The sequence below is a fragment of the Callorhinchus milii genome, unplaced genomic scaffold, assembly GCF_018977255.1.
Source record: "Callorhinchus milii isolate IMCB2004 unplaced genomic scaffold, IMCB_Cmil_1.0 Scaffold6, whole genome shotgun sequence".
In the NCBI taxonomy this organism is placed as follows: domain Eukaryota; kingdom Metazoa; phylum Chordata; class Chondrichthyes; order Chimaeriformes; family Callorhinchidae; genus Callorhinchus; species Callorhinchus milii.
This window is the reverse complement of record NW_024704747.1, coordinates 22,224,558-22,252,360: the sequence shown is the minus strand read 5'-3', so window position 1 is coordinate 22,252,360 and position 27,803 is coordinate 22,224,558. Positions and strand designations below refer to the sequence as shown.

At 45.7% G+C, this 27,803-nt stretch overlaps 2 protein-coding genes across 2 annotated transcripts; one reads left to right on the top strand and one right to left on the bottom strand.

Moving 5' to 3' along the window:
- The first annotated feature begins 4,105 nt into the window (after positions 1-4,105).
- LOC103176544 (SOSS complex subunit B2) lies at positions 4,106-14,591 on the top strand. Its single transcript, XM_042336286.1, has 6 exons — positions 4,106-4,303; positions 5,509-5,647; positions 7,948-8,019; positions 9,404-9,488; positions 9,646-9,709; positions 12,330-14,591. The coding sequence occupies exons 1-6, from the start codon at positions 4,135-4,137 to the stop codon at positions 12,524-12,526; spliced, it is 726 nt and encodes a 241-aa protein (XP_042192220.1). The 5' UTR covers positions 4,106-4,134; the 3' UTR covers positions 12,527-14,591.
- Positions 14,592-18,343: 3,752 nt separating this feature from the next.
- cavin2 (caveolae associated protein 2) lies at positions 18,344-23,559 on the bottom strand. The gene is made up of 2 exons (XM_007890171.2): positions 22,703-23,559; positions 18,344-19,541 (listed from the first exon to the last, which is right to left on the bottom strand). The coding sequence occupies exons 1-2, from the start codon at positions 23,282-23,284 to the stop codon at positions 18,507-18,509; spliced, it is 1,617 nt and encodes a 538-aa protein (XP_007888362.2). The 5' UTR covers positions 23,285-23,559; the 3' UTR covers positions 18,344-18,506.
- Between the last annotated feature and the right edge of the window lie 4,244 nt (positions 23,560-27,803).

The following is a 27,803-nucleotide window of genomic DNA, read 5'->3' as shown; positions in this document are numbered from 1 at the left end:
ACAAGACTGAGGCCCTCCTGATTGGCTCACACCAGCGCCTCAGCACCTCAGGCTCTGGCAGCATCAACCTCCATGGTTGCACACTACAACTCACCAGCCAGACAGGAACCTGGGGGTCTTGTTCGACCCTTAACTGTCTTCTTTCCCACATCCAAGCCATGACCCGGTCTGCCTTCCCTCACCTCCATAACATCACCCGACTCCGCTACTACCTCACCCCTCAGGCCGCTGAAACTCTTGTTCATGCCTTCATCACCTCCAGGCTCGACTATGCAAATGCCCTGCTTGTCAGCATTCCCAACTCCTCTCTCCAGACTGCAGATAATCCAGAACTCTGCAGCCCGTGTCTTCTCCCGCACCAAACTCCGTGCCCCATCTCCCCCATTCTCGCCCGACTCCATTGGCTCCCTATCCTTCAGAGGATCCAGTTCAAGATCCTGGTCCTCACATACAATGCCCTCCATGGCCTCACCCCACCCTACCTCTGCGACCTCCTAACACTCTACCAACCCTCCCGTTCCCTCCGCTCAGCCGGCTTTGGCCTGCTCCATGTCCCCCGACCCACCCGCCCACCATTGGCGGAGAGCCTTCAGCCACTCTGCCCCAACCTCTGGAATTCCATCCCCCAATCAATCTGCCTCGGCCCCTCCTTAGCCTCCTTCAAGTTCCGCCTCAAAATCCTCCTCTTCAACTATGCCATCGACCACCCCCTTCCCCTCCCCTCCCTTCTCCCCCGCTGACCCCAGCTCGGGTCTGAAATACTATACACTGTCCAGCGCCTTGGGACGTCCTCCTGACGTGAATGGCGCTATACAAAGTAATCTTGTTGTTGTTATCATGTCATTGAGACGTCTCCCAAAGCGAAGGGATTCATTATTACCCCCAGAAAGCGAACCGGGTTCCGACTTTGGTAAACAGAGGTGTGGAGTAAGCAATCTTACCTAAGGTTCTGTGCCCTGCCCGGGAATCGAACCTGGGGCCACTTGCTCACGAGGCGTGTGCTCTAATCAATATGCTACAACACCACCACCAAAATGACATTTGTACAGTGCCTTTCACATCCGAAGGCGCTGGACAGAGTTACGGACCTGAGCTGGGTATCAGGGTGGGGGCGGTTGGAGGGCTGGGGGTGGGGGGGAAGCAGGGAGATCAAAAGCACGATCGAAGAGGAGGGTTTTGAGGTGGGTCTTGAAGATGGTGAGATTGAGATTGAGGGTCTGCGTGATGGAGTTCCAGAGGGTGGGTGCAGAGTGGCGGAAGGCAAGCGAGGCGGGGGACGTGATGCAGGCCGGAGCCCGCTGAGCGGAAGGAGTGAACAGGGTGGTTGGGGGGGTTAGGAGGGGTGGGGTGGGGGGGGGGGGGGGGGAGCAAGACCGTGGAGGGCTTTGAAGGTGAGGACCAGGATCTTGAACTGTATCCTCTGTGTGATGGGTAGCCAGTGGAGTTGGGCGAGGATGGGGGGTGTACAAGACTTTATATACGCAGTATATGTATTTATACAGTATATAAAAAAAATGAACAGAGCAGTGCAACAACAACTTGGATTTATATAGCGCCCTCCGCGCCGGACGGCGTCTCAGAGCGCCTTACAGTGACGGATCCCGGGTCCGAGCCGGGGGGGGGGGGGGGGGGAGGAGTGGGCGGGCCGGGGGCGGCGGGGGTGGGGGTGGGGGGGGGGGAGTGACGAAAGGCCGCGGTCGAAAAGAAAGGTCTTCGGCAGAGACCAGAAAATGGAGAGGGAGGGGAGTGCGGCGAAGGGAGTGAGGAAGGCACTTCCAGAGCCTCGGGGCGTAGCGGCTGAAGGCACGGCCGCCGCGGGTGGAGCGGAGCGGAGGGCTCGGGGGGGGGGGGTGGGGGGTGGGGGGAGGCCAGAGGACAGGGAGGCAGTGCTGTCGGACGGGTGCAATGAGAAGAAGGGACCACGTGTGTGAGTGAGTGAGTGAGAGAGAGAGAGAGAGAGAGCGCCACGTGGAGCGGCCGCAATGTCACTTTCGTATCAAAGCGACAACCGTTGGGGGGGTCGGGCCGCGCCGCTGATTGACAGCTCCTCTCCGCCCGCCCTCCCTCCCCCCCCCCCGCGCGGGCCGAGTGACGTCACGTGACCATGACGACAGGACTGGATTTCGCGACGGCCGCGAAGTGGATTCCGCCCGTCCACCGGTCGGCTATAAAAGGCGGCGCCCGGGCGGCCGCCCCGCTCAGTCGGAGGTTGCGTCCGCCGGGGAGAGGCGAGGAGAGGAAAAGGGGGGGGCGAGTGGAGTGACGTGGAGAAGAGGGCGGGGCCGAGAGTCAAGGGGGCAGGAGCGCAGCGTGGCTCTCTCTCTCATTCACTCACACACTCTCTCTCTCTCTCTCTGTCTGTCTCTTTCTTATCTCTGTCTCTCTCTCTCTCTGGACTTGTTCCGTTGATAATTAATTAGTGGAGGTGGCCGAGGAGGAGAGGGAGGAGGAGGAGGAAGAAGAGGGGTGAGGAGGGGGGAGGAGGAGAAGAAGGGGATTTTTTTTTAAAAAAAAGGAGAGAGAGGAGGAAGGGGATTCATCGCCAGGATCTGCCTCTCGAGGTCCAAGGGAACCGTTTGAAATCAGGAGTCAGGAAAGGACACACCGAGAGAAAGAAAAGAGGGGAAAGGGTTTGAGTTACTGAGTGCAAAAAAAAATATATATATATATACCCCACAGAGAGGAGAGGATCGAGCTGACAAGCACACACTCTCTGTCATTTGTCTGGGATAGAGGTGTATCTGGTTATTTAATTGGGGTGGAATTTTAATATATATATATAAGGAAAAAAATCACTTTACGTGGAGCTGCAGCAGCAAAAAAGAAAGGGTGGGTGGAGGGGGGAGAGAAAAAAGGGTCTTTACACCCCCATCCTCCCCCTCCTCTTTCACCCAAGAGGATCAGCCTTATTTTTTGGGTGGTTTTTTTTTGAAGAGGGAGGGAAGGAGCTGGTGCTGTTCATTCAGTGACACCCAGAGAGAGGGGGAGAGAAAACAAGATTGAGAGGAGAGTGAAAGGTTGTCAGGAGAGAGAGAGAGAGAGAAAGGGAGATTGTGAAGGGAAGAGTTTTGATAGAAGAGAGAGATTGAGAGGAGAGAGACATTGGGAGAGAGATTGAACGAGAAAGATTGTGAGAGGAGAGCGGGATTGAAAGAAAGATAGTGAGAGGGAGAGGTTGAAAGAAGGAAGAGATTGTGAGAAGAGAGTGTGAAAGGCAGAGACAGTGAGGGGAGGGGAGAGCTTGTGAGGGGGGAGGAGGGGAGAGCTTGTGAGGGGGGAGGAGGGGAGAGCTTGTGAGGGGGGAGAGGGGAGAGCTTGTGAGGGGAGGGGAGAGCTTGTGAGGGAGGGAGAGGAGGTGAAGGGAGAGCTTGTGAGGGAGGAGGGGAGAGCTTGTGAGGGGGGAGGAGGGAGGGAGAGCTTGTGAGGGGGGGAGGGAGGGGAGAGCTTGTGAGGGGGGAGGAGGGAGGGGAGAGCTTGTGAGGGAGGAGGGGAGAGCTTGTGAGGGGGGAGGAGGGAGGGAGAGCTTGTGAGGGGGGAGGAGGGAAGGGAGAGCTTGTGAGGGAGGAGGAGGGGAGAGCTTGTGAGGGGGAGGAGGGAGGGGAGAGCTTGTGAGGGAGGGGAGGGGAGAGCTTGTGAGGGGGGAGGGGAGGGGAGAGCTTGTGAGGGAGGAGGAGGGGAGAGCTTGTGAGGGGGGGAGGAGGGGAGGGGAGAGCTTGTGAGGGAGGGGAAGGGAGAGCTTGTGAGGGAGGGGAGGGGAGAGCTTGTGAGGGAGGGAGGGGAGAGCTTGTGAGGGAGGGGAGAGCTTGTGAGGGAGGGGAGGGGAGAGCTTGTGAGGGGGGAGGAGGAGGAGGAGGAGGGGGTTGAGGTTTGGGAGCGGACAGTCGGAGCCTCCAAACCTGAAGCCATTCGGGGCCTGAGAACCCCTTTGGGCTCTGACAGTGAGGAGCTGAGGCTCGGCAGAGCGGCCCGTGTCCCCTCTCCCTCCCTCCTCCCTCCCTCCCAGCTCCCGGGGGGGGGGGGGGGAGTGAGAGAGAGAGAGAGTGACTGACTGACTGAGTGAGAGAGAGAGTGGGTGTTGGGGGGTGTGGGGGTGAAGTCCCCTCTCCCCCCACCTCCCCCCTCACCCCCCGGGTGATGCTTCTCGTCCTGTCGCCGTCCTCCCGTCACCTCTGCGCCGCCTCCGGGGCCGCCGCCGCCTCCGGGGCCTCCGGTATGAATCTGATCAACGACACTTACGTGTTCGTGAAAGACATTAAGCCCGGAATGAAAAACCTAAATGTCGTCTTTATTGTGCTGGAAATCGGTAAGTTTAGAGAGTGAGTTGTACACAAATACATTCATACATAAAGGAGGGATGAGGGGAAGAGGAGAGAGGGAGGAGAGGAGGGAGGGAAGAGGGGAGGGAGGAGAGGAGAGAGGGAAGAGGGGAGAGAGGAGAGAGAGAGGGAAGAGGACAGGGTGGAGAGGAGGAGGGAGGGAAGAGGAGAGAGGGAGGGAAGAGGAGAGAGTGGAGAGGAGGGGGGGAGAGGAGAGAGAGGGAGGGAAAAGGAGAGAGGGTGGGAAGAGGAGAGGGAGGGAAGAGGGAGAGAGGGAGGGAAGAGGAGAGAGGGTGGAGAGGAGGGAGGGAAGAGGGGAGAGGAGGGAAGAGGGAGAGAGAGAGAGGAGGGAAGAGGGGAAGAGGAGAGAGAGGGAGGGAGAGGGGAAGAGGAGAGGGAGGGGGAGGGGAGAGGAGAGGGAGGGAGGGAAGAGGAGAGAGAGGGGATGGACTCCTGTTCCCGACTTCAAAAATTTATAGACTTTTTTTTGTTTGTCCAATTCTATAAAAAGTACAACTTTTTTTGGGTTTAAATTTTAAAAGTGTTTAATTCAAAATTAAAATTATTTTTAAAATTAACGGGTTAATTATTTTTTTTTTTTTTTTTAAAAAAAGGAAAAGGAGTGGACTCCGTAAAACTCTTTTTATTTGATAGCATTTCCCCCCCCCCCACAAAAAATAATAATAATAATAATGTGAACTCTTGGTTACTTTTGAGCAGCAGGTGAAGAGCCGGACAGTCTCCTCCAGTGTGTGAGGGCCGGGGGTGGGTGGGGGGGGGGTATGAAAAAAAATGACACCTTTTTGCTCTGAAATGTCTCCCCCCCCCACCCCCCTCCCCGCGCCCCTGACCCCAGCTCGGGTCTGAAATGCTGTGCGCTGTCCAGCGCCTTGGGATGTCCTCCCGACGTGAGAGGCGCTATACAAATGTAATCTTGTTGTCGTCGTCTCTATCTCTCTCTCTTATCAGATATGGTTTTTTTTTTACTTAACTGAGTTATTTGCTGGCTGCCCGTCGCATTTTGACCGGCTTTTAGGTTTCTAAAACAAAATTAAGCGCTTAAATTAAATTCTATTTTTAAACCCCCGCAACAAAAAAAAATGCGTGCCTTGCTGAAACTAATTTTAGTGTTTTTTTTTGTGTGTGTGTGTGTGTTTGTCTGTCTTGTCTGTCTGTTCACTCTCTTGTGCAGGTCGAGTTACCAAAACTAAAGATGGGCATGAAGTGAGGTCGTGCAAAGTGGCCGATAAGACCGGCAGCATCACAATTTCAGTGTGGGATGAGGTTGGAGCTCTGGTACAACCTGGGGATATCATTCGCTTGACCAGAGGGTATGTCAAAATGGCCCAGAGTCCAGGCCGGGATAAAACTTGTCTGAACTAACCTAACGATACAGTTGGGTATTTAATAACTGAAGCAGTCTATCAAGGAGGATGACTGTTATCTCACTGTAAATGCCCCTCAGGATGGAGAGTGTGCTTTCCATCCCAGGCACAGGGAAATTTCTGTGTGATGGGTTTCTGTATGTGTCAAGACGTGCGATGCATACCAGTTTTGTGTGACCAAACCAAAAAAAAGCAGTAGATTTAATTGGGGAAGTGGGAAAAGGCTACTTTATTTCTTAGAAAAAAGAGACCCAGATCATTGGGGGTGTTAGAACTTGTGTGCCAATGGGCGAGTTATCAGATCATTAGGATGAGTAATACACCTTCCTCCTCTACCTTCCTGCCTGCCCTTGTGCAAGATGTGACTCACACGTAGAGGAGAGCCCCTTTTCCTGCCAATATGGTTGGTTAGGTCATAAATGAACAAAATGAATATGCAGATTGAGCAGGCTTGAAAACAGGAAGAACCTTGGCCTGTATTGCAGGATTCAGTAAATAACTTCTCCACACTAACTTAACCAGAGAGAGAGAGAGAGAGAGAGCTGTGGGTCTGTATCCATGGTCTGACCAGCCTTTGTGCCTTGGAGAGGTGCTAGAGATCAGGTGCTTCCCTACTGCCAGGGAGAACTGGAGGAAAATCTACTATCCCTTCATTTACTGGTGGCTGACTTCAGAGCAGTGGTGAGAGGCCAAAGGAGCACATGATTTGACATTTTAGATCTGTTCAGGAAGATGAGATTAATTTATATGAAAAACCTGTAGTGAGTTTTATCAAGCATCTATTGCCAATCTGAATTTATTTATTGCAATCAAAGACATTGGGAGTTGAGTTTTAACCCAACAATGAGCATTTTTGTCTCCGTTAACTGGATAGAAGCTTTATCCCAATAGTATGTTGTAATCCTGAACTCCAGAAAGCCCTCTTCTGACTGGGTCAATCTGAATCTAGTCTTGACTCTGAGCAATAACTCTACAATGGTGTTAAGGCACCACTTAAGACTTGCCTTAATACTGACATGCTAATAATCAAAGAATACTTTTAAAGAAACATGCAATAAACAATGTCAAGTAAGCCTGTGCTGCATCAATTTGCTATTTAAATAACGTTGCGCAATTACAGAGGCACACAGTGTTTCTTTAATGTTCCAAGAGTTCATCTACTTAGTATCCCTCTGTGTGTCAGCAATGAGTCAAATTTACTGGTTAAATGAAATTTGAATGCTCCTACATGTTTGTCAGTTGTTTCTGGCATATTCCCTATTAATATATTTTTTAAAAAGGTCTTAAGGCAAGCAAAGAAGTTTATAGAAATTTAGCTGTATTGTTCAGGGAGCTTTTAAGGATCGGGTATCGCCTGTTTAATTGTACAGATATTTGAACGGCGAACATTTCATTCTCCAGTTGCCCAGATCCTTGTCCTCCAAGGTACAAGCATTGCCACTTCTGGTGCCATCTTGGATGTTAAGCTGCACTTTGCTTCGTTGGCTGATGTCAGACGAGCTGCTTCAACTGTTGTAAGCTGCGAACAGTAAGGCCCCACACTCCATCTTGGAAGCTAAACAGCCCTTGTGTCTTCCTGATACTACAGGAGTAATGGGTTCCTGCAGCTGCACCACTGAGCAGGTGAGGTGTGCAACATCTGGAGAGAGAGAGCACCTGGCCCTTCTGAAAGTTGGAAGATTTTTTTTTAAACGGCGAAGAAGCTTTTCTTTGGAGATGAGAAAGGCGGTGCATTGGTGTTTAGCTGTGCAGACAAGCGTAGAAAGCATGCTTTGCATTCAGAACCATGCTGTATTGAATGGCCCTGATCTATTTGGGATGACAAAAAACAGAAGCTTCACAGTTTTAAACCGCAATCTCCAGTGTTCAGAATCTCCTGTTCTTGTTGGGTGGCCTTTGCCAGGTCCATGTAGGGATACTGGATGCACTGCGGTCACCAGTATTAGAAAAAGGAAAAAAAATAGCAAACTAGGCCTTTCCTACGTTTGTAGTTTCCCTTGATGGAAATTACAAAGAAGTTTTTGGTCTGCACCACCCTGCCCTCTCGTGGTAGAAGGTAATAAGTGTCCCAAACTGATGTCAAAATGTGACGTGTGTGTGTGGGAAGGGGGCCAAAAAGAGTGTTATTTTGATTCATTTAGTACAGGCCTTTACTCAAGTGCTTATATTTTACATTTGCATTGCATTTGAGATGCCACTGTCTAATCTGATCTTTCACTGACCCTCCATGACCTTCTCTTGTCCAGTTATGCTTCTATATGGAAAAGTTGCCTGACGTTGTACACAGGAAGAGGGGGAGATCTTCATAAAATCGGAGAGTGAGTATATCAGGAAATTCTAGAGACACTGCGGCAGTGCAAGAAGTTTTGAGCTGCTTTATTTACCAGTGTCATGGTATACAGTCTGCTGGCCAAAATAATTAGAAATCTCAAATAATTTGTGCTTATAAATCCGTGCATTTTAAGTTTAGTCCTAAATAATTCTGAGTGAATAGTGCTGCTTCAAGTCTTATGATTTTAGCTCTCGTTCATGGGAGTGGGATATTAGAATATTAAACTGGCTTTCTGTAAACAGAACCAGTTCTGCACAGAAGCTTGCATTTATTTGGCGGTTTTGAACTTGGTGGCTTGGTGACTCCATCATAATGTCCTTAAGCAAGTGAACTCCCAGCTGAGAGATCAGTGTAGCACCATAATTTGTTGATTTTTTTTAAATAGAAAAAATAATATTGATTAGAGGATGCGAAGATTAAAGGACAGTAAAAGATCATCCTTTAATGTGCCCTGTATTTCGATAATCTATTGAGGTTAGAGGTTAAAACTTCTGTTTTGCTAAATTTGACATAATATTTCAAGAAGTAATAAAGCCTATACTTTCAGAATCACTCACTTCTGGTGTGCATGTTGTAATCAACCATTGCCAGTCTAATTGACCGTTGCTTTATCTATGTAAGGTCAAAGGAGAACTTAAAACAAGTTCTTGCCTGATGTTTCTGCGTCCACAATCATTGGAAAAAGTGGGGCGTTTCATCCTGTGAACATCCTTCCACACATCAAAGTCTTTCAGTGTAAATACAATACAGGTTTTTTGTCCCAACTACTGTGGAAAGTACAGTTTGCTCAGGCTCTGGCTTCTTGATGGAGGCTGCCAGTGTTGATTGGTTCATTGTCATGAACCTTAGGTGACAGTGGTAGAAGTTGCAAGCAGTGGGATTTCAATGCTAACCAAGCACTGAAAACTGCTAGTTAATCTGCAGATCAGTTGCCATTAAACCCTGTGTAGAATATTTTTCCTTTTACTTCAATCTTGTTCCTTGGCGGGGAGAGTAATCTCAGGCGTAGCATTCTCCAGGGCTGCAAGTCATTCAGCCTTTGCTTATATAGTAGACTAAGAAATGATGGACTGTATCCTAAAACATAGCTGGATAAAAATGATGAATTGTCATCCACTATTGGTTCAGCTTTGTTACACTCACTCGGAAGGACCTACATGCAAGTTTCTCCAGGGCTGTTTAAAATTGAAATATCACCCATATAAATAAATGTTTTTTTTAAAATGAATAGTTGTCACTTCCTCTGTGAATGGATGTGCATCTACCCTCATGTAGGAAATAAAAAAAAGAACTATTAACGCTCAAGTGTATGAACCAGATTAACTAAAATAAGTGAAATGTGCACTAATGTGATGTTGTTTTGCTGTCAGGTTTTGTATGGTATATTCAGAAGTGCCCAACTTTAGTGAACCAAATCCAGAATACCTCAATCAGAACAACCAAACGAACAAAGTTGTAAGTGAAATTAGGAGTATTCAATGCTCTGCTATTCTGGCAGATTATTCTTTCAAATGGAATTAAATGAATATCAGTCTTGCTTTATTATTGATAGCGCTTTTCATGACATTTTCTATTCCTCATTGCCCTTTATTCACTGCTATATTTTATCAAGGCACAGAATGATCATAGAAGCAATTCTCCTAATCAACTGGCTACAAATGGACAGATACAAACGGGTAAGTTGGTAAAGTAGATTTTTTTAACCAAACTGATTTACAAGGAGCAAAGTGTGGAATGAAGGAAACTGCTTGGAGCTCCCCCTGCTTACTCCAGGATTGTGGGGCCCCAGTAGTTCTATTCCACGTGCCAAAGATGGGACACTGATGTCTTCATAGCTACCATCAGCACCACTCCATTCTCAGCTGATAAAAGATCACTAATGCTTTGCATCTTGCCGAAGAGTAAGCTTCTGTTAAAGGCTTTTACCTGGTATTTGCTTGCTCTCCTGTCCATGTGGTCATTTTATCCAATTGTTTAAACAAACTATTAATTTGATAACACTTGGTAGAACATTTTAGACAGGCCCTTCAATGATTGATCAAAGTTGAAGTTATCTTTTGTCTAATATCTAAGAGGCTCATTAATCTGTGTGAGCTTGCTGTATGTGAATTCAATTATATGGCAAGTTTACTTTGTTAATGACACTTGGTCAGATTGCAAGAAACCAATATGCATCTTCCTCCAAAGCAGCTCCTTCACTGATTTCAATGTTTCAGTGACAAATTCTTCCATCTGTACAACAGTACATGTGTACAGCCTTCTGTTGCAAATTATGCTTATTTTATGAATGTGTGTGTGTGTGTGTGTGCGCGTGTGTCTCTCTCGCATGGATTGAAAACTAATCTCACCACTTCACTGGTCTATCTAACTCAAGTCGAGTTGCATTGTACTGTGGATTAATTGTTCTCTGTCTGGGTGGGTTTTGCCAGTGTGTTAAGCACCCTATGAAGAAGAGCCTAGAAAAGTTAGCTTTTACTACAAGTCAAGAGCTTATAGGAATATTCAAAATGCAAAATTTTCAAATCACAATGTGATGCATTAAATTCCCTGTTACATGTAGTGCAGTAAGATTATTTTTGGAGCCAGAGGTTTTTTTTGAAGATAGAAACTGTTTCCATGGGAATGCATTTCTAAACTTGTCCTTGGTCTGAAATCTGACGATATACATACCAGGGGTAGTTGAGATAATATGGGTTGTTTTTCCTTATTAAATCTAAACAAATCTGCAGTTAAAATCTTTCTCCTGTGCTGGATACCATTCTCCTCGAATGGGTTGCTGATTGCTGTCATGGCAATAAACAAGACGTTTTCAGGTAGACTGGCCCAGAGGTCATGACTGGTTCTGTTGTGAATGTCGGGCTCCAGCCTCGGGCATATAATGGAACTTGACTGCAACCCCTATCAAGTGGACGTTCTGTTACATGTTACAGTGATGCGTTTAACAACTTTTTACGAGTTCCATTGAGATGAACCATTAAAATCGAGCCATGATATTTGGAGCACTTTTTTTGTTGGCTTATCTCAAATCGGTCTGCCTTCAAACGGCAGACATGACACCAGTGATCGCTGAGCAGCAAGCCCATCCTGTTTGTGTAACCATCAAAGCAACCTACGTATTCTGCACTGTGCTTCTCATAGCCTATTTTACCCCATGTCCCCTTTATATTAAAGCCACATTCAGACCGATAGTGTCCGTGTTGTTTGACCTGGTAAGCTGGTGCATGGGTAAAGCTCATTTGATGTATCAATAACATCATATAACTGTTGTAAAATTCAATGCTCCATGTTTGCAGAATCCTTAATTAGACCAGAGCTTAGCTCACCAATTATGTTCAGTTAAACTGTTGAGATGCTGCTTGCCCAACTTAATTGTATTGAACTATTGTGATTTTAAATGAGCCTTAAATTTTTTGCTTTACACGCTTCTTGCTGTACCCCAGTTTTCTTGTGTTTTTTTTTCAAAATGCAAACATCAGCTCCACCCAGCAGTTGTAATGTTGTGACTGAATGTGGATGAACATTTTCTAGGATAAGCCTCCCCTTTGAAGTGAATGCTAAGAAAACCTGCCTGTGAAGTTGCACAAAGAAACCTTAATAGGCCAGTTTGCTGGGTCCAATGTCTTTAGCAACTGTTACAAGCAAGGCATGATAAAAAATTGCCAACTTCCAGTCTTTAACCTTCAGCCTTTCTGCCCCCACCCTATGGAACTCCATCCCACGTTCCTTTTGCCTCGCTCCCTCCGTTGCCTCCTTCAAGGTGCGTCTCAAAACCCTCCTCTTCGACCGAGCCTTTGGCCACCCTCCCTGCCCTCCACCCTCCCCGATCCCGACTCCCAGCTCAGGTCCAAATCCCTGACTGTTCAGCAACTTGGAACGTCCTCCCAATGTGAAAGGAGCTATACAGTTGTAATTTTGTATTGTGTTTAAGCTGCTGCAGACATTAAGTGCAAAATCCACTAGCGTCACTTTTTGTATACAATGCAAAGGCAATCTGATGGCCTGGAATTTGGGCATTTTTAACCAGGATTGGCAGGTTTACTGTGCTTCTGTTTAGCATGAATCACCAGTAGAGCTGTGCTACAAGTGAGGCATCACTACACTGAAAATAGGGTTCCCTGTATTGACCTATCGGGTATAAAGATCTCTAACTTGCAGTTCAGTAACCAGCTTGATTTATTTTCTCCCCTGTTTTTCTTTTGATCGAATCATTCCAAATTGTAACTTGTGAAGTGTTTAAAATATTTGGAGGAGGATGAAGTATTAATGTAGAGGATTTTGTCAATGATTTCTATTTAGGAAATGGCTCGCAAAGCGTGTTTCTGCCAGGGGGCACTCCCCCCTCAAGCAATAACCAGCAGAACCCTAACTTTGTAGGTGGAAGGAGTAATGGACGTGGACCAATAACTTCACCACAGATGACTACTGTAACCCAAGGATCTGGAGTTGCACCTATAAGTAATGGAAGAGATCCCCGGAGGGCAGTCAAACGATGACCAGTAATACATGTGCATACAACCTTATACATCTCTACATCCTACTTGAACCCACTCAATGCACTTTTACTTTTTTATATAACTGTGACTTTTTATTATATTTTGCTTTGTTTTATCCACCTCAGACTATTAAGGCAAGAGTTTGAACTGCTGAGTGTGTTGCATACTTAATAGTTTGAGGTGTTCGCAGTGTTTCGGCTGCGAATGACGTGTAACTTTATAGTCTGAAGACTACAAGTTGTTAAAGTGGCGGCGATGGTCTGTGTTGAGAGCAGTAGGGTTAAATGAATACAGATCGTTTTAAAATGTCAATAAAATCACCAATTCAATTACAAGAAGTGCGAAACAAAAGGCAATGTGCTCCCATTGTTGGCCAGATGAAGCTCACTTAGGCAACACCTTTCAGGCAAACTATGCAAAATGTTTTTTATTTTTAAAACATCATCTTTTCAGGTCATTTGTACATTTCAGTACACCTTATGCATTGCTGAGTTTTGGCATTGGGTGTTGAATGTACTGTTCCAATTGGGCTCAACTATGTAATGACCAACCAACCTTTATCTTCTAGAATCCAATGTCCCATTAGAAAGATTACTTTGACTGTTTTTGCTAGTGGGCATATAAGACTGTAAGACTGTTACATTGAATGGGATAAATAATGATATTGGAAAGAGTATCATAGACCTGAGTTCAAGATCTTGCATCAACATTTCCATAGAAGCTTCAGTCCCTGCCTGATGTAAATTGTGTGACTATGCACCATATGGATTAAAACATTGATTGATATGCAAAAGGTACATTTTCATACGATGCAAATGTTTATGAACTTTGTATGTAAAGTAAGGTTGCTGGAGTCTCAGCTAGTCTTGTGATTTGACTTTCCTTTTCCTCTAAGTTAAAGTTGCTTTTTCTGTAATTTGTTGCTTGCTATTTACCTTGTATAATAGAGCGATGTTAAGATGAGTTGTATATGTCTGGTTGTAAAAGAAATGGGGCTGAAGCACAAATACCCTGTGAGCAAGGTAGCAAAGCTTCGTTGCTCATTCTGTTGCTATCTGGTATCAAGAAACTGGACTTTCTAAGATGGCTTCCCTCGGCTCCCTCTCAAAGCATCTTTTTTGTTTTAACTTTATAAATGTTGAACCTTCAAGTACCGAAACTAAATATACAGCACAAGTAAAGGAACGTTTGAAATTGGTTCAGAAAATTTTAAAATAGAATTGCTCCTATTGAATTTTTCCTCTCTGCGCAATCCCTCCTTGATATGCACACACATGCACAAGCTTTAGTCTTGCACCTTGCTTTTAGTGTGGCTCAAAATTTCCATTCCAAAATGACCAATTCCACCAAATTTGCAATTAACCAAGTTGGCATTTGATTTATTATGCTGCCACAAAGTCTACTACAACTAGCCTAGGTAAGGATTTGTTATACTTGCTGATACTCGCCAGTTTGGTACCACTCTACATTTCATGGATTCTCTAGTTCCTGTTCTCTTGGCATTCTGTGAACCACACAGAGCTGAATAATGTAGGTTTAATCTTAGTCTTTTGAAATGGCAAGGGAAAATGATCTTGTCACTTTGGATTTTCACCTTTTGGCATTTTTGGGAGAATGCTATTGTGTTTGGAGAAGCAGTGTAGGTGGGTCTAATTGCTGCTTATTCTGTGTTCATACTGTTGAAGTGAAACAAAGTTTTTTTAGGAAGGCAAGGAATGTTATAAGAATCCCATCTGAAAGCACTGGCTTTCACGAACAAGTACATAAATCCTTATGTGCTGTGTATTTATAATTGTGTATAGGATTATAAATGGTGTACATGGGGCCAGAAGGTAGTAATTCAACTAAGCTATTCTGATAAAAAACATGTAAGAGCAAACCATAATGTTTTTTGTACAGCAGAACAGCAGTTATTATTGCTTTAAACAAGCTTCTAATCTAGATTTTGGCAGCAGAGGGGAAATATACTTGGGTGGTGACCTTGGCTTGGGTGGTTATCACATTGATGCAGTGGAAGAGCCATGACCTTGCTGAAAGTCATTAAAAAATTTCAATTTTGTAGGAACTGAAAGTGGCAAGAGTTACTGATGATATTTAAGGTCTATATCCTACACATCTACAATCTTCTTAGCTGATGCAAGCTTTCGTAGTCAACTGAAACGTGTACAGACATTCCTACTAGGGTAGCTTTTCTATGAGAAAAATTGTGAGGTCTATTGTACGATTTCCTGCCACAGTCCTTGTCAGTTTACACTTGATATTGTGTGCAGTCTCAGTTTTGCAAATAGCACAGGTAATAGTGTGCCAATTCAAAATGTTGGCTGTGAGTATGTGGAATTTCTTTAAAAATTGCTTTATTTTCATACTTGTCTATGTACCTGGCTGGTTTCTTGCTGGGATTATCCCCAATACAAATACAAGTACAGCTACACTGCAAATTCAGAGATTAAAAGTGCAGTACATATCTAGGTTAGCAGGCACATTGCAAATATTGTGAAATAAAATGCCATTTGATTTTTGCTACCTAACACATGATTCAAACCTCCAAAACTTGAGTTATGGCTATTTGCGCTGTCTTCAAACAATTAGTTCACAATGTTAACAGCTTAGATAATCTTATTGCTGCTCCCTTTCATACAGGAGTAAATCATTTCAATCCTATATTAAAAACTGATTGCCCAACCCTTTATTTCTATTATGTAGCCTTTATGGCTTGCTACATGTCTGTCTAGAATTTCTACTGACAATTTCAACTTTCTATAGGATCTACATAAAGCTTTACTTACGTTTTGCCATTTGATGTACATTTGCTGCTAACAACTAAAAAAATGCAAATGTATAAATGCTGTATCACATTGAAATGTTTCAAGGTTCTTCAGGGGTAATTGTGTAAGGAGTATTTAATTTAGACCTTTTTGCACCTGTATATATTGAGTAAGATTGCACATCTTAATATCAACCTTCTTGAGCACTTCAGATTCAAGTAGTTTGAAAAGCAATGTCCTGAAAAGTCCAGGGGACTGATGTATGGAAATGGGGGACAAAAGCATTGTAATATGGAAGTGCTAACGCCATAACCACGTTTTGAAGGGATAATATTTTAAAACTTGGAATATATTTAAATTGATCATTTATGCCTGCAAAATGCGGCACAGCTAAGTAGCTGATGAAAGAGAGCATCTAATTTGAAGGTGTCCTTGGTACTGAGTGTATTTAACTACTCAATGAAACTTGCTCCGTGTGAGACCAATTTGAATTCTATTTTACAATTTGAATGACCCACATGATCAATCAGCTGCGCTTGGAATGTTTGCTGGAAATATGTACAAGGTACACATGCAGTTTTAGGAGAGGTGCCAAGCAGTAAATTATTTCCTTAGACTGAGTATGATCTCAAGGTAGAATGGGATAGCAGAAAGAGTGGTAGAGGGCAAACTACTGGGTTCATTAACAATGCTGGAAAAATGTAGGGTAAATACTGTGCAAAAATAAGATCAAGTGGGACAAGTATTTGGAATCACCATCGTGTAGTGTAAGGTGGGCTGAGAGATGGTCTCCCAAAGTTTCGCTAAGATGAAGTACCAGTCCATTTTATTCAATTCACCCTCTCTCACCCCAACAATACAGACTCGGAACTCAAGTTTCAACAATCATTACATTGGGACATCTGTACGGCCCTTTTTTTTAAATAGCGTTTTCACTTGAATGTTGGGGATGGGGGATTATTTCAACTAAATTGGTAAATTTTAAACTCCAAATTTCCTGGGGAAGAAGGGGTAGGGTGTCTTGGAGTGTGTATATCCTGAAACTCAATTGGATGTAATGTCAATTACACAAACACTCAATTGGTTTTATGACCAGGCATAGTTGTGTTCCAAACTCAATCCTCGTTTTCACACAGGTTCCCCCCCCACTCCTTTTTTGGCAAGAATAATAGACCCCCGGAACAGTATCTGGGTTTCATTGTACCAATAAACAGATTTTAGTGACCCGTGAACATTTAAATGGATGCTGTCAATCATAGGATACAATCAGCTCTTGGAGGGCAACTCACTGCGCAGGTTAGTGATGGATTAAGGAAACCACTGAAAGCGGGGATTTGGCATTTAGAAACTTTTGGTCTCAGCCATGAGTACTCACTCTGCACTTCCCTCTGGTGTGTGTTGTGTGTAAAGATTGGGATCTTGCCAACATGAAGTACTGTATTGTGGATGTGAACTCAATGCTCCCACTGATCTGAGGCAACGCATGTGGTACATGATTTGTGAGCAGTAGCAGTGATCTGGAATTGATCTGAATGCTAAGGCAGTCCTTTAACAGCAAGATTGCACTGAATCAAATACAGGTCACCTTACATCAAGATGTGCATCGGGTGCCAGTCTAGCACGAAAGCCCAGTTTATCTACATCTTACATAAAATGTCAGTCCTCTTCTCCCCCTACACTTTAAATTCCTCTGACCCATGTGAATTACATGACCTTAATATTCACGGTGAAGTGCACAGCTGTGTCAACAGGTGTCGCTGTGGCACTGCATTTATGGGTGGATTTGATACTTTGAACCATTTAGCCAACCCACTGGTTCCAACCCACTCCCAAGTTGCTCAGCGGTAAAGCATTAGAAATAACTTGACAGTGATCTATAAATGAAATGCCTCATATGGGAAAACACATTCCTTAGTGTCTGTTGCGCAAATATCAGAATTCACTGTGCACGTTGTACTGTAGAACATACAGTATGTACATAATTGTCATCACTATCAGTGTTTGATGTAGGGAGTCAAAAGACGAGATTTATGGCGTGATGTTCAAGTCAAAGCTCACATTTCAGTGTCACATAGGTAATTGGAGTGTGGCTTGTGGTACTAAAGTGTTGCCTGCAGTTTGCCTCGTTGCACAGAAACTCGATCAAATAGACTATTTTAAGAGTACTGTAATATTTTATCACCTGGCAGCACGCAGCATGCTTTTTTTCAAATGTTTCCTGATCTCCACTTTTATAGGCTCTTAGCGTTTGTCCCCATTTAAACCTATTCCCTGAAGGAATTCTGCACATACAGTCCAACACGTGTGGCCCGATTCTGGAGTCTTGATCTCACAGTATTCAATTTACACCACGTTAGTAATAATGGGACACCAAACCAAATTCCGCTCTTTTGTTTTATTTCCTTACATACACTTAGAAAAAAAAACAGGTACTTGGCGTTAACTACATTTATTGGCAAACATAAGAAAATAAACGTATATATATATATATAGGAAAAAAAATCCCGTGCAATACATTATAAGTGCAGATATTTAATCTGTCTAGAGGCATACAGTGCAGAAAAAGCTTCCCTGATACTACAACAAAGGTGAGGAAAATTTGACACCATCTACTCACACAGCCCATGAGATCAGGCCTTTGGCATCAGGACAATAAACAGTTAACATCTGTAGAGGCAGATGCAGGATATATTTGGATAATATTGCTTAAGGCTTTTTATATAGATTTTTTTTTCTAAAATTTGTACAAAATTGGCCTATCTCAATATATAGTCTAGAAAATGACTTGCGGGTGTAGCGTGCGTAACATATAACGTTTCAAACGAATTATTGAATTAGAACTTAGTCGTTTTTGCTGCCTGGTTGAGCGGTTCCATACATACCTGAAGTATTAAAAAAAATGAAATAGTAACAGTGCTTGAGGATGTCCAGGCCATTTCTGACCCTTGCCAAGTGACTGTCAAATCTGTGCAAGTCTCCCATCACCTTTTATATGAATGCAAATTGTTGTTTGGCGTCACAAGGCCTCTACCACTTCTTTCTATCTTTGCTCTTGATCTTCCCCCTCCCCCTCCACAACATGCTGTAGCCCTCTCTAGTCTTGCCTGGTAGTCATCCCCTCTTCCTCCCTCCTCACCACACCCCCCCCCCTCCCCTCCGCAGTTTACAGTAGCTAATAATAACACACATATATGGTGCTGCACGCCAAGGGAGCTTTAGGCTGTTTGCTGTATCTGCAACACAGCTGCCTCATCCTCCACAATGTGCAGCTCGATATCTAACTGAGCCTCGGCTTGTGGCTCACCTGCCCGTCGTATTGGGGAAGAAAGCTTAGCCGCCCCCGCTTCATTGACCCACTTATCGCTGTCTAACGCCTCTGTGCCACCTTCCTTCACCGTGCTGCCCCACTTATCATCATCCATCGCCAATGTACTACCTTCATCGAGCCCGCTGCCCCAATTCACATCATCCATCGCCAGGGTATCATCCTTGACCCCACTGCCCCACTTATTGCTGTCCACCGCCTCGGTACTATCATCTTTGACCCCAGCACCCCACTTATCATCCATCGCCAATGTACTGCTACCTTCTTTGACCGCGCTGCCCCACATATCGTTCTCCACCACGATATCTGCCTCGTTCTTCTCCTGCTTTGGCTCGTCCACTTCTTTGATGGTGCCAACCACGCCTTCTTTACCCTCCTCAGCAGCTAAGGCGCTGGGGGACATTTCCAAGCTCACTTCGGGGAACAAGCTGCCATCTGCAGCCAGTGGACCGAACTGATCGGGTTTCAGTGGGTCACTGGGGCTCTTTGGAGTTGCCTCTCCCTCCCTGACCTTCTTCACGTTGAAAGTCATGGGCGACACCTTGAAACTGGAGGCCTTGAGAGACTGTGTCTTCTGGTTGCTGGGAGTCAGCGACTTCTTAATCTTCTCCCTTCTCTCGGGCGACACGATCTTGGTGCCGAATCTATTCATCCTCTTCTCGAAGTTCTCTCGGGAAAAGGCCTTCTTGATGCTGTCGACTTTTCTCAGACTTGACCTCTTGATCTTGGCGGCCCTGGACTGCTCCAGTTTCTCAACCTTTTCCTCTTCGTGAGCCTCTCCCCCCGCCTGAGCCTCTTCATCCGACGAGAGCTCCAGCGAGGCCGGAGGGGCATCGGCTAGGGATTTGTTCTCGTCCACACGCTCATTCTCTGCCCCCTCTGCTGGCTTCTCCACAAATGCAGCGGGTGGGATGTCTGACTCGTCCTGCAATGATTGATCATGTTCAAAGTCCACAACTGCTCAACACCCTACCCCCCCTCTCACACACAAAAAACCTCAACACACACACAAAAAAAACCACGGTGACTCATATTCACCCAAAAACAGTGATTTTGGTTTTGTTTTCCGTGCTACATTTTCCCAACTGTATCCCCAGTTCCTGCCAGAAATCATCACTTTAAAAAAAATCTGCATCCAAGGGATAAAAAGGGATCTGAATCACTCCCACCCCCCACTAATAATAATAATAATTTGATGTAGCGCCTTGTTGAGACGTCTCAAAACGCTGCACGGAATAGGCTGTGAAGTGGAAGTGGCTGTGTATATTTTGTGAGGCAAAACAGATAAAAAAAGGGGTGGGGGGGGGTCGAAAAAGAAAACATCGACACGTATACAGGAAAGGGAGATGTTATTCACTCAAGTGCGACATTTAATCAAAACATTAAGCGTGGGAATTTTCTCCATTTCAGGGCAAAAAAGGCATGTGGATTTCAGACAGCGATCGTTCTAAGGTATTGTCAAACAAACCCCACTGAGTGTTTGGGTTAATGTTACACCTACGGCAAGTGGTCAGGTATCATGCCAGCACGAGCTGACTGATTCCCTTCAAAGTGTGCAGACAAAGCCACCGCACAAGCAGGTCTTGTGACAAGTGTGCGAGCGCGATTGTTTTACCATCTTGTTGATGGGGTTTGTCATTTATCATTATCTTTTCCAACTTATTTTTCGACTAATTATCGAGGGCGTTGTGTTGTTTTTTTGAGATAATGGGCTCGGGCTCCGTGTCAGAATTGACCGGTCGTGAAGCATTCGCCGGTCAGTTATCTCATTGAAACACTGTATGGGATACGTAACGCTCACATTAACCTCGATACCATTCTGCTTTTATTAACCTTCGGGCAGAAATCAGCTTAAAAGGCCCGGGTGAAGATAAGCCAAGCGAGCACAAGGCGTGGTTGATTGATGTTCCAGGCACTGGCAATGAAACACGTGAACATTCCTGTGTTGTTTCCTCCAAGTCACTCACAGTTGAAACGTTGGAAATCTAAACTGTTTATTCTCAGGGTTTTTTTTTCTCCCCCACCACGCCCCCCCCCCACCTTTTTTTAAAAAAAAAATAACTGCAGAAAAAGTTTGATTCAGTTGGAAAGAATGTGAGTCGTGACTCACTCATGCCGCGAATGTTATACGTGCAAAATCTTGGATCGCTTGCCAATGACTGTAGTGTTTAATGGAAATTGGCTGCTCGCAAATTCTCCGCTAAAGATCGGTGAACTTGGCGAGCTTTTTAAGTCGTGTTAAAGATCAGCGCGTTCAACTACAGGCGGATAATCCCTCCCGGCCATTTGATTTTCATCCCGCAAGTGGCTTTCACGCACAGTGTGTGTGTGTTTGTGTTGTGTTTGTGTTTTGTTGCTACAAGACCCAGATCTGGAATATATGAGAGACTTGTTTCGGAACTGTTTAGTACAGTCAGTTGTGGCGATTGAACCCATCGCAGTTCCCCACCTTTTAAGAAAACACAGCTTGAAAACCGAGCCGACTGACAAGTGGTGTTTTTTTTTGGGGGGGTTTGCGGAGCGCACCTCCTTGTCTTAAAATGGACATATTTTCCCAGCAACTTGTCGGGACACACCCCACACCTGATCTCCATAACAGGAATAGCAGCCGGCCTTACTGCACAGGACATTTTGACAATATAATCTCACACAGTTTGGGTGTGGGTTACAGTGCGTAATTTGCTTTTTTTTAGAAAATTTCACACCAAATTGCCCTGGGTCACACCTTCAGGCATGAGTTTGTATTTGCTCGTTGCTGGCCAGATCTGGTTTAGTTTTTTTTTATTATTTTATATATTTTTACACACACACAACACACACATACAGCCAAATCCGGGTTGAAAAAGACAGACGAAACTTTGTAAAAGAAAGAACATTTGGGCAGCTCCTAACTTTCCAGCCACATGAAAAGACTTTTAGTTGTACACACACTGTATTAAATAAGGGGAGAAAACACACACACACACACACACCACTTGTTTAAAGCCAACTGTGTGGTTACCAGCATCGACGAGCTATTTTGCTGGTGAACCGGTGACACAACTCACACTCACTCACTCACTCACACACACTCTCACTCACTCACTCACTCTCACTCACTCACACACTCACGCACACTCACACACTCTCACTCACACACTCACTCACGCACACTCACGCACACTCACTCACGCACACTCACACACACTCACTCACACACTCACTCACTCACACACTCTCACTTACACACTCACTCACACACACTCTCACTCACTCACACTCTCACTCACACACACTCTCACTCACTCACACACTCTCACACACTCACTCACGCACATTCACTCACGCACACTCACACACTCACTCACTCACACACACTCACTCACACTCTCACACTCACTCACACACACACTCACTCACACTCACTCACACACTCTCACTCACTCACTCACACACTCACACTCACTCACACACACACTCACTCTCACTCACGCACACTCACACACACTCACTCACGCACACTCACTCTCACTCACTCACACACACACTCACACTCACTCCCCGCGCCAACACAGGTCTGAATCAATACACTTGTGTTGAGACTGTTGGAGGCACAGATTCGTGTGTAAGTAAAGCATTGCACCATATTTAGCCTTAGTGTGTAATGGAGAGACAGAGAGAGGGAGAGGGAGGGAGGGGGGGAGGGAGAGAGAGGGAGGGAGGGGGAGAGGGAGAGGGAGGGAGGGGGAGAGGGAGAGGGAGGGAGGAGGGAGAGGGAGGGAGGGGGAGAAGCCAAGCGCCCCAGTAACCCGTTAATAATACATAATAATAATAATAATTGCATTCAATACAGTTCGCCCTTATCACGTCTCCGAGACGTCTCGAAGCGCTTCGCAGGAATTAACTGTACATTTCGCGGGCGGGAGGGTGCGACCGTATAACATATATATATATACATAGAGAGAGAGAGAGAGAGAAAGATACGGATATCGATACGAATCGGAAGGAAGTTTTTAAACGAGGGATTTTTTGTTAAATTTTTTAAAAAAAAAAAATTTTTTTTTTTAAAAAGATGTGTTTTTTTGAGGGGGGTTTTTTTTTTTTTACCTGAAAGATCAGGACGCGAAAGTTGTTCTTCTTGAGCAACTGTGTCTGGTTGGCCTCCAGCCTCTTGACCTGCAGGCTCTGCCTGTCCAGCCGCTCCCGCATCTCCTTGACGTTGGAGCCGACCTTGCGGGACTTGTCCAGGAGTTTGGTGACGGTGCCGCTGGTGGAGCTGTGGCTCTTGGACAGTTTGCTGATGTCGCTCTGGATGCCCCGGACCGAGCTCTCCACCTGGATCTGCCGCCGCTCCATCTTCCTCTGGTTGTCCTGCACGGTGTCCAGCATGTGGACCAGTTTGTCCAGCAGCGCCAGCACCGTGATGGCGTTCACTTGGCCGCTGCCCTGGCGGATGGCTTCCACCGAGATGGGCGGCGGAGGCGGAGGGGTGGGGGTGGGGACGGGGGGGACCTTCCCGCTGGGTCCCGGGCTGGGAGGTTGGCTGGACACGGGGCTGGGGCTGGGCTCGGGGTCGGGGTCGGGCTCGGGCTCGGGCTGGGGGTCCGGGCTCTGCTCCCCCCCTGCCCGCGGGGAGGTCTTCCCGGCCTCGCAGAGGCTCTTCTCCGCCTGTACCCCGTCTTCTCCCATCTCGAGGTCAATCCCGCACTCTTCAAGCGATATGTGGCCGCGCGGACTCCACACTTATTTAGTTCTTTTTTTTTCTGGTGTTGTGTGTTGTGTTGTGTTGTGTGTTGTGTGTGTGTGTGTGTGTGTGTGTGATGTCCCCCCCTCCTGTGGGGCGATCTCCACCGATCTCGGCCCCCGGTCACGGCTGCTCCTCTGCAAACACAGTTTGCGAGTCCCAATCGTTCCCACTCACATCCCCACTCTCCCCCCTCCACCGCCACCGCTCCCCTCCTCTCTCCTCTACGCTTTCCCACTCCCCTCCTCTCCCTCCTCCTCCTCCTCCTCCCTCCCCACAGAGACCTCTCAGCTCTGCGCTCTTCCCCAACACCAGATCAACCCGTCCCTCTGTGTGTGTGTCTCTGTGTGTGTGTATGTGGGGGTGGGGGGGGGGGGGGGGGTGGGTGGGGGTTGGGGGGTTTAAGGGGTAAAGGGTTGGGGAGGGGGCAAAAAAAAATCCAGGGAAACTTTTCCCCTTCAACACAAACACACACACACACACACAGAGACACCACCACCTACTTAGGTCAACAGCAGATTTCTTTCTTTCTCTCTGTCTCTCCTTCTCTCTCTCACTCAGTTGCAGTGTAAATGTCCTCTGGGTTTCCTTCCCTGCATTGCTTTTTTCCTCTCTCTCCTCCCCCCCCCAATCAAACACCAGAAATACTGGATTGCAACAAAAAAAAACCCTGAATCTGGTTTCTGGCCCCATTCCCACAGCTGCTCATTGGCTCCACTTGACACTGTGTGACGCCCATGTGTTATTCTTTCTCTCTCTTTCTCTCTCTCTCTCCACCCCCATCGCATCTGCAAACGCATTTATTTTTTTTATGTGGAGCAAACGTATCTGGGGCAAATGCTGTCAAGTAAAACAACGCCCTCCTTCACCCCCCACCACCCCCCACAGTTGTCCTCAAACTGTCACACGCCTTCAGCGCCTACTTGCGAATGCTGCCCGAAAAGTTTTATGAACTAAAATGCTTATTCTATTTTTTTTGGGTGGTGGGGTTGGGAAGGGTTTCTGTCTCCTGCCGCAGCGGCCAACGATCTGGGCAGAAATTAGTCACTCGCTTTCCATGTTGGTTTGCGGGACATTGCTGGGCGCAACTGGCTGGCTGGCTGCTGCTGCATTTCGCCCACAGAAATACGCAGTCACTACGCTTTACGGTATATCCCGTGAAGCGCCCTGACATGGCTCAACAAAGTGGAAAGGGGCTATGTCAAATGCAAGGATTATTATTATTCTTTAAGCAAACAGGGCGATGCCAAATATAACTTGTTTAACACAACATATGGTCCCAGTGAATTTTCAATGGATAAATACCACAATGCCCAAATTTACCATTTTTTTCCGAAACAAAATATACATTCAAATGTTTTTTTTGATGCACATACTGAATTAGCAAAATGCAACTTATTTTTTACAAAATTTTTTTTGCACTATTTTTTTCACTCCCTCACCATTTAATACAGCAACAACAAGATTATATTTGTGTAGCGCCTTTCACGTCGGGGGGACATCCCAAGGCGCTAATAAACGTCTGATTAAGTAAAGATGGGATCACATTGAGACAACTTGTTTTATTTAAACACTAAACTCTTGATAACTCGTCTCTGCAAGGAAAAGGGAGCTTACTGATGAGTTATCAGGTGTGGTGAGTTAGGCTTTTGGATAGATGCATAAATAAATGCAGCCGCTATACTGACTTATGTGGTAGTGACCAGTGAAATCAGGATCGAGTTATCAGGAGTTTACTGTGTAAACAAGTGGAAAGGGGAGCCAAAGAAAATAGAAAAGTTCCTGCACTGGTTGAGATAAGTTTCCTTGAGTTGGTTTCTCCTATGTTTGGTTTCCACTAGATGTCAGGAGACACCTCTCTAGTTCCAGTTCGGAGTGAAGGGGGAAGGGAGGCATACTTCACCCGTGATGTAACCTAATCCAGAATAGCTACCAATGTGCGTCCAGACACTTCCAGCACTTGATTTCCTGCACTCCATGATTAGCTTTTATTGACACTCACTTTTGGGTAAACTCCACCCTCCCACAATGCCCCCTCCCCACCCAGCCCTCCTGCCCTGACGTTTGTTAGTGTTCCAGTAAGTTGTCAACACAAGCAAATTTCTGAGCACAGGCCTCTTCACTTGCCTAGTTGGAAGAGTTCCCACATTGCTTCAGACTTGTATATTGCAAACTGTCACGCTTGTATTGATCAAGGCCAGCACGTGCAGCAGTTAGCTGTCGACTGGGTCCGCAGGCAGACAGTGTGCTCACTGTAGGCTGGACATTGGGACTGAAATTCAGTTGGTAGCACTCTCGCCTTTCAGTCAGAAGGATGTGGGTTGAAGCCCTAAGTTGGTACTTGGAACACATGCAGCCTATGCTGACGCTCCAGTGCAGTGCCAGGTATGTGCTGCATTGTCAGAGGTGCTGTCATGCCCGTGAGACTTTAAACCGAGGTGCCTCCTGCGTTTTTCGCATGGATGTTATTCAAAAAGAGAAGGGAGATTCTCCCAGTTTCCACGCCAACAATTCCCCCAAACAAATTTGGTCACTCACTTCAGGGCTGTTTGTTAGACAGTGCTGTGTGCATGTTGGCTGCTGTGTTCATCTACAAATACACAGTCACTCCACTTTTACAGTGTATCTTGAGAAGTATGTTGAGATGTCTTGACAGCATGACAACTTGCTTGAGAGGTAAAAAGATAGTAAATAACTTTATTTACTTTTCTTTAGCCAATGATGTACTATTATAGGAACATAATAATAAGAGTAATCTTTGCATTTGATATAGGACCTTATCACGTCTTCGAGACGTCTCAAAGCGCTTCACAGAATGTACTGTAAAGTGGATTGACTGTTCATTTTGTGGGCGAAACACGGCAGCCAATTGCGCACGGCAGTGTCCCACAAACAGTCGTGGATTATTATTTTACGGTGAATTTATTTTTTTGAAAGGTTTATTACCCTTCGAAATCATCTCTCCAGTACGCAGGATGAAGGAGATGTAAGGTGCGAGGCACAGCTTCTGAAGGTAATGGAGGTTGGAAAGATTACAATAATTTGCTAGTTGCGGGGCAGGTTGATTCACTTTGTGCTGCAGATCCTTGGGAAGCTCCTCCCAGTGGTGTCGTTGCTCGATGACATGACCTCATTAATCTCACTAACTAGGCTGACAGAACCCCCCCCACCCCTCAAAATACCAGGCTGCGATAAGCTGCCACTCCCCTCTTGGAATATTTGAGTGTCAACAAACTGACATCCAAAAAAATCTGACATGAACTTGTTTATTTCAACCTCATAACTCACTGCACGACCCAATGAAGACATCAGTGGGTGTGAATCCCTTTGTCACTGGGCTAATAGCCTATAACGTTGCACAGCAATGTGTTGCGCTCTTCTCTGCTCCCTCCACCCACCCCCCCACACACACAAATAAACTCCTTGACATTGCACAGTCTTTACACAGCTGAATCTCTGTGTGTCTGAAATACTGAACATATCATAGCTGTCAGACGGCAGATAAATGACACTAAGCGCCATTCTCTTTAAATAGCAGCAGACGCCAGTGGTTGACTAATCCCTTCCTGGGTATAAACCCTTGTGTTTTAATTCCCCCAGTTTATCGAGAGAAAGTAAACGTGGAGCAATACTTTCAGATACAACATGGCTCAGGGCGGGGGGCGGAGGAGGGGGGGGAAGGCAAATATAAGTCTTAACACCTGAAAGTGTTTCTCACACACATTGTAATCAACAGCTGGAACAGGTCACCAGGAAGGGTATTTATGTTGCCATATCACTGCACTTGTTTAGAAAACAGCTTGATGCTATTAAGGGAAATCGGGTTGGTTTGGTGTTTTGGAAGAATGAGATCAAAAGGAATAAGGAATCTCTGTGTTCTACATTACTTTTAAGTCATTGTTCTTCCGTCTCTTCCTTTCGCTATCCTCAAACGCACACGTGCATGCAGAGCAAAGTTGGCTCAGTTGTTAGCACTCTTGCCACTGAGTCACAGTTTGTGGGACAGACCATGACTTGAACTCCTAATATACCACTGAGTATAATAGGAGATTCTGTCTTTTGCGTGAGACATCGAAATGAGATTCCTTATGTTGGTACCAAACTGCAAAGAGCAGGAGCTTTGACAGCCCTTCACGGGAACCACCGCAGTCAGTGTACTGCACTGCAGTGATGATCCTGCCACAATGTTATGCAGTGAGTTCTAGGATTTTGACGCGACAATGATAAAGAAGCTGTGATGTATGTCAAGGTCAGGATGGTGTGACTTGAAGGGGAACAGGGAAATGATGGTGTTCCAATTATGACACTGCTCTTGTCCTTCTGGGCAGTAGATGTACTATTACCGTATATATCTAAGTCCCACAAAATAAAATAATAATCCTAGCATTTGACATAGGATGTCTCAAAGTACTTAACTGGCTTAACTATAAAGAATATTGACTGTATTTTGTAGGCCAACAGAGC

What these genes read in the sequence shown, in the direction of transcription:
- LOC103176544 (XM_042336286.1), top strand. Translation starts at nt 4,135, where the DNA reads ATGCTTCTCGTCCTGTCGCCGTCCTCCCGTCACCTCTGCGCCGCCTCC. An exon ending in CTTTATTGTGCTGGAAATCG is followed by an intron (nt 4,304 to 5,508) that starts GTAAGTTTAGAG and finishes TCTCTTGTGCAG; the next exon opens with GTCGAGTTACCAAAACTAAA. An exon ending in GATCTTCATAAAATCGGAGA is followed by an intron (nt 8,020 to 9,403) that starts GTGAGTATATCA and finishes TTTTGCTGTCAG; the next exon opens with GTTTTGTATGGTATATTCAG.
- cavin2 (XM_007890171.2), bottom strand. Translation starts at nt 23,284, where the DNA reads ATGGGAGAAGACGGGGTACAGGCGGAGAAGAGCCTCTGCGAGGCCGGG. An exon ending in TTCGCGTCCTGATCTTTCAG is followed by an intron (nt 19,542 to 22,702) that starts GTAAAAAAAAAA and finishes CAATCATTGCAG; the next exon opens with GACGAGTCAGACATCCCACC.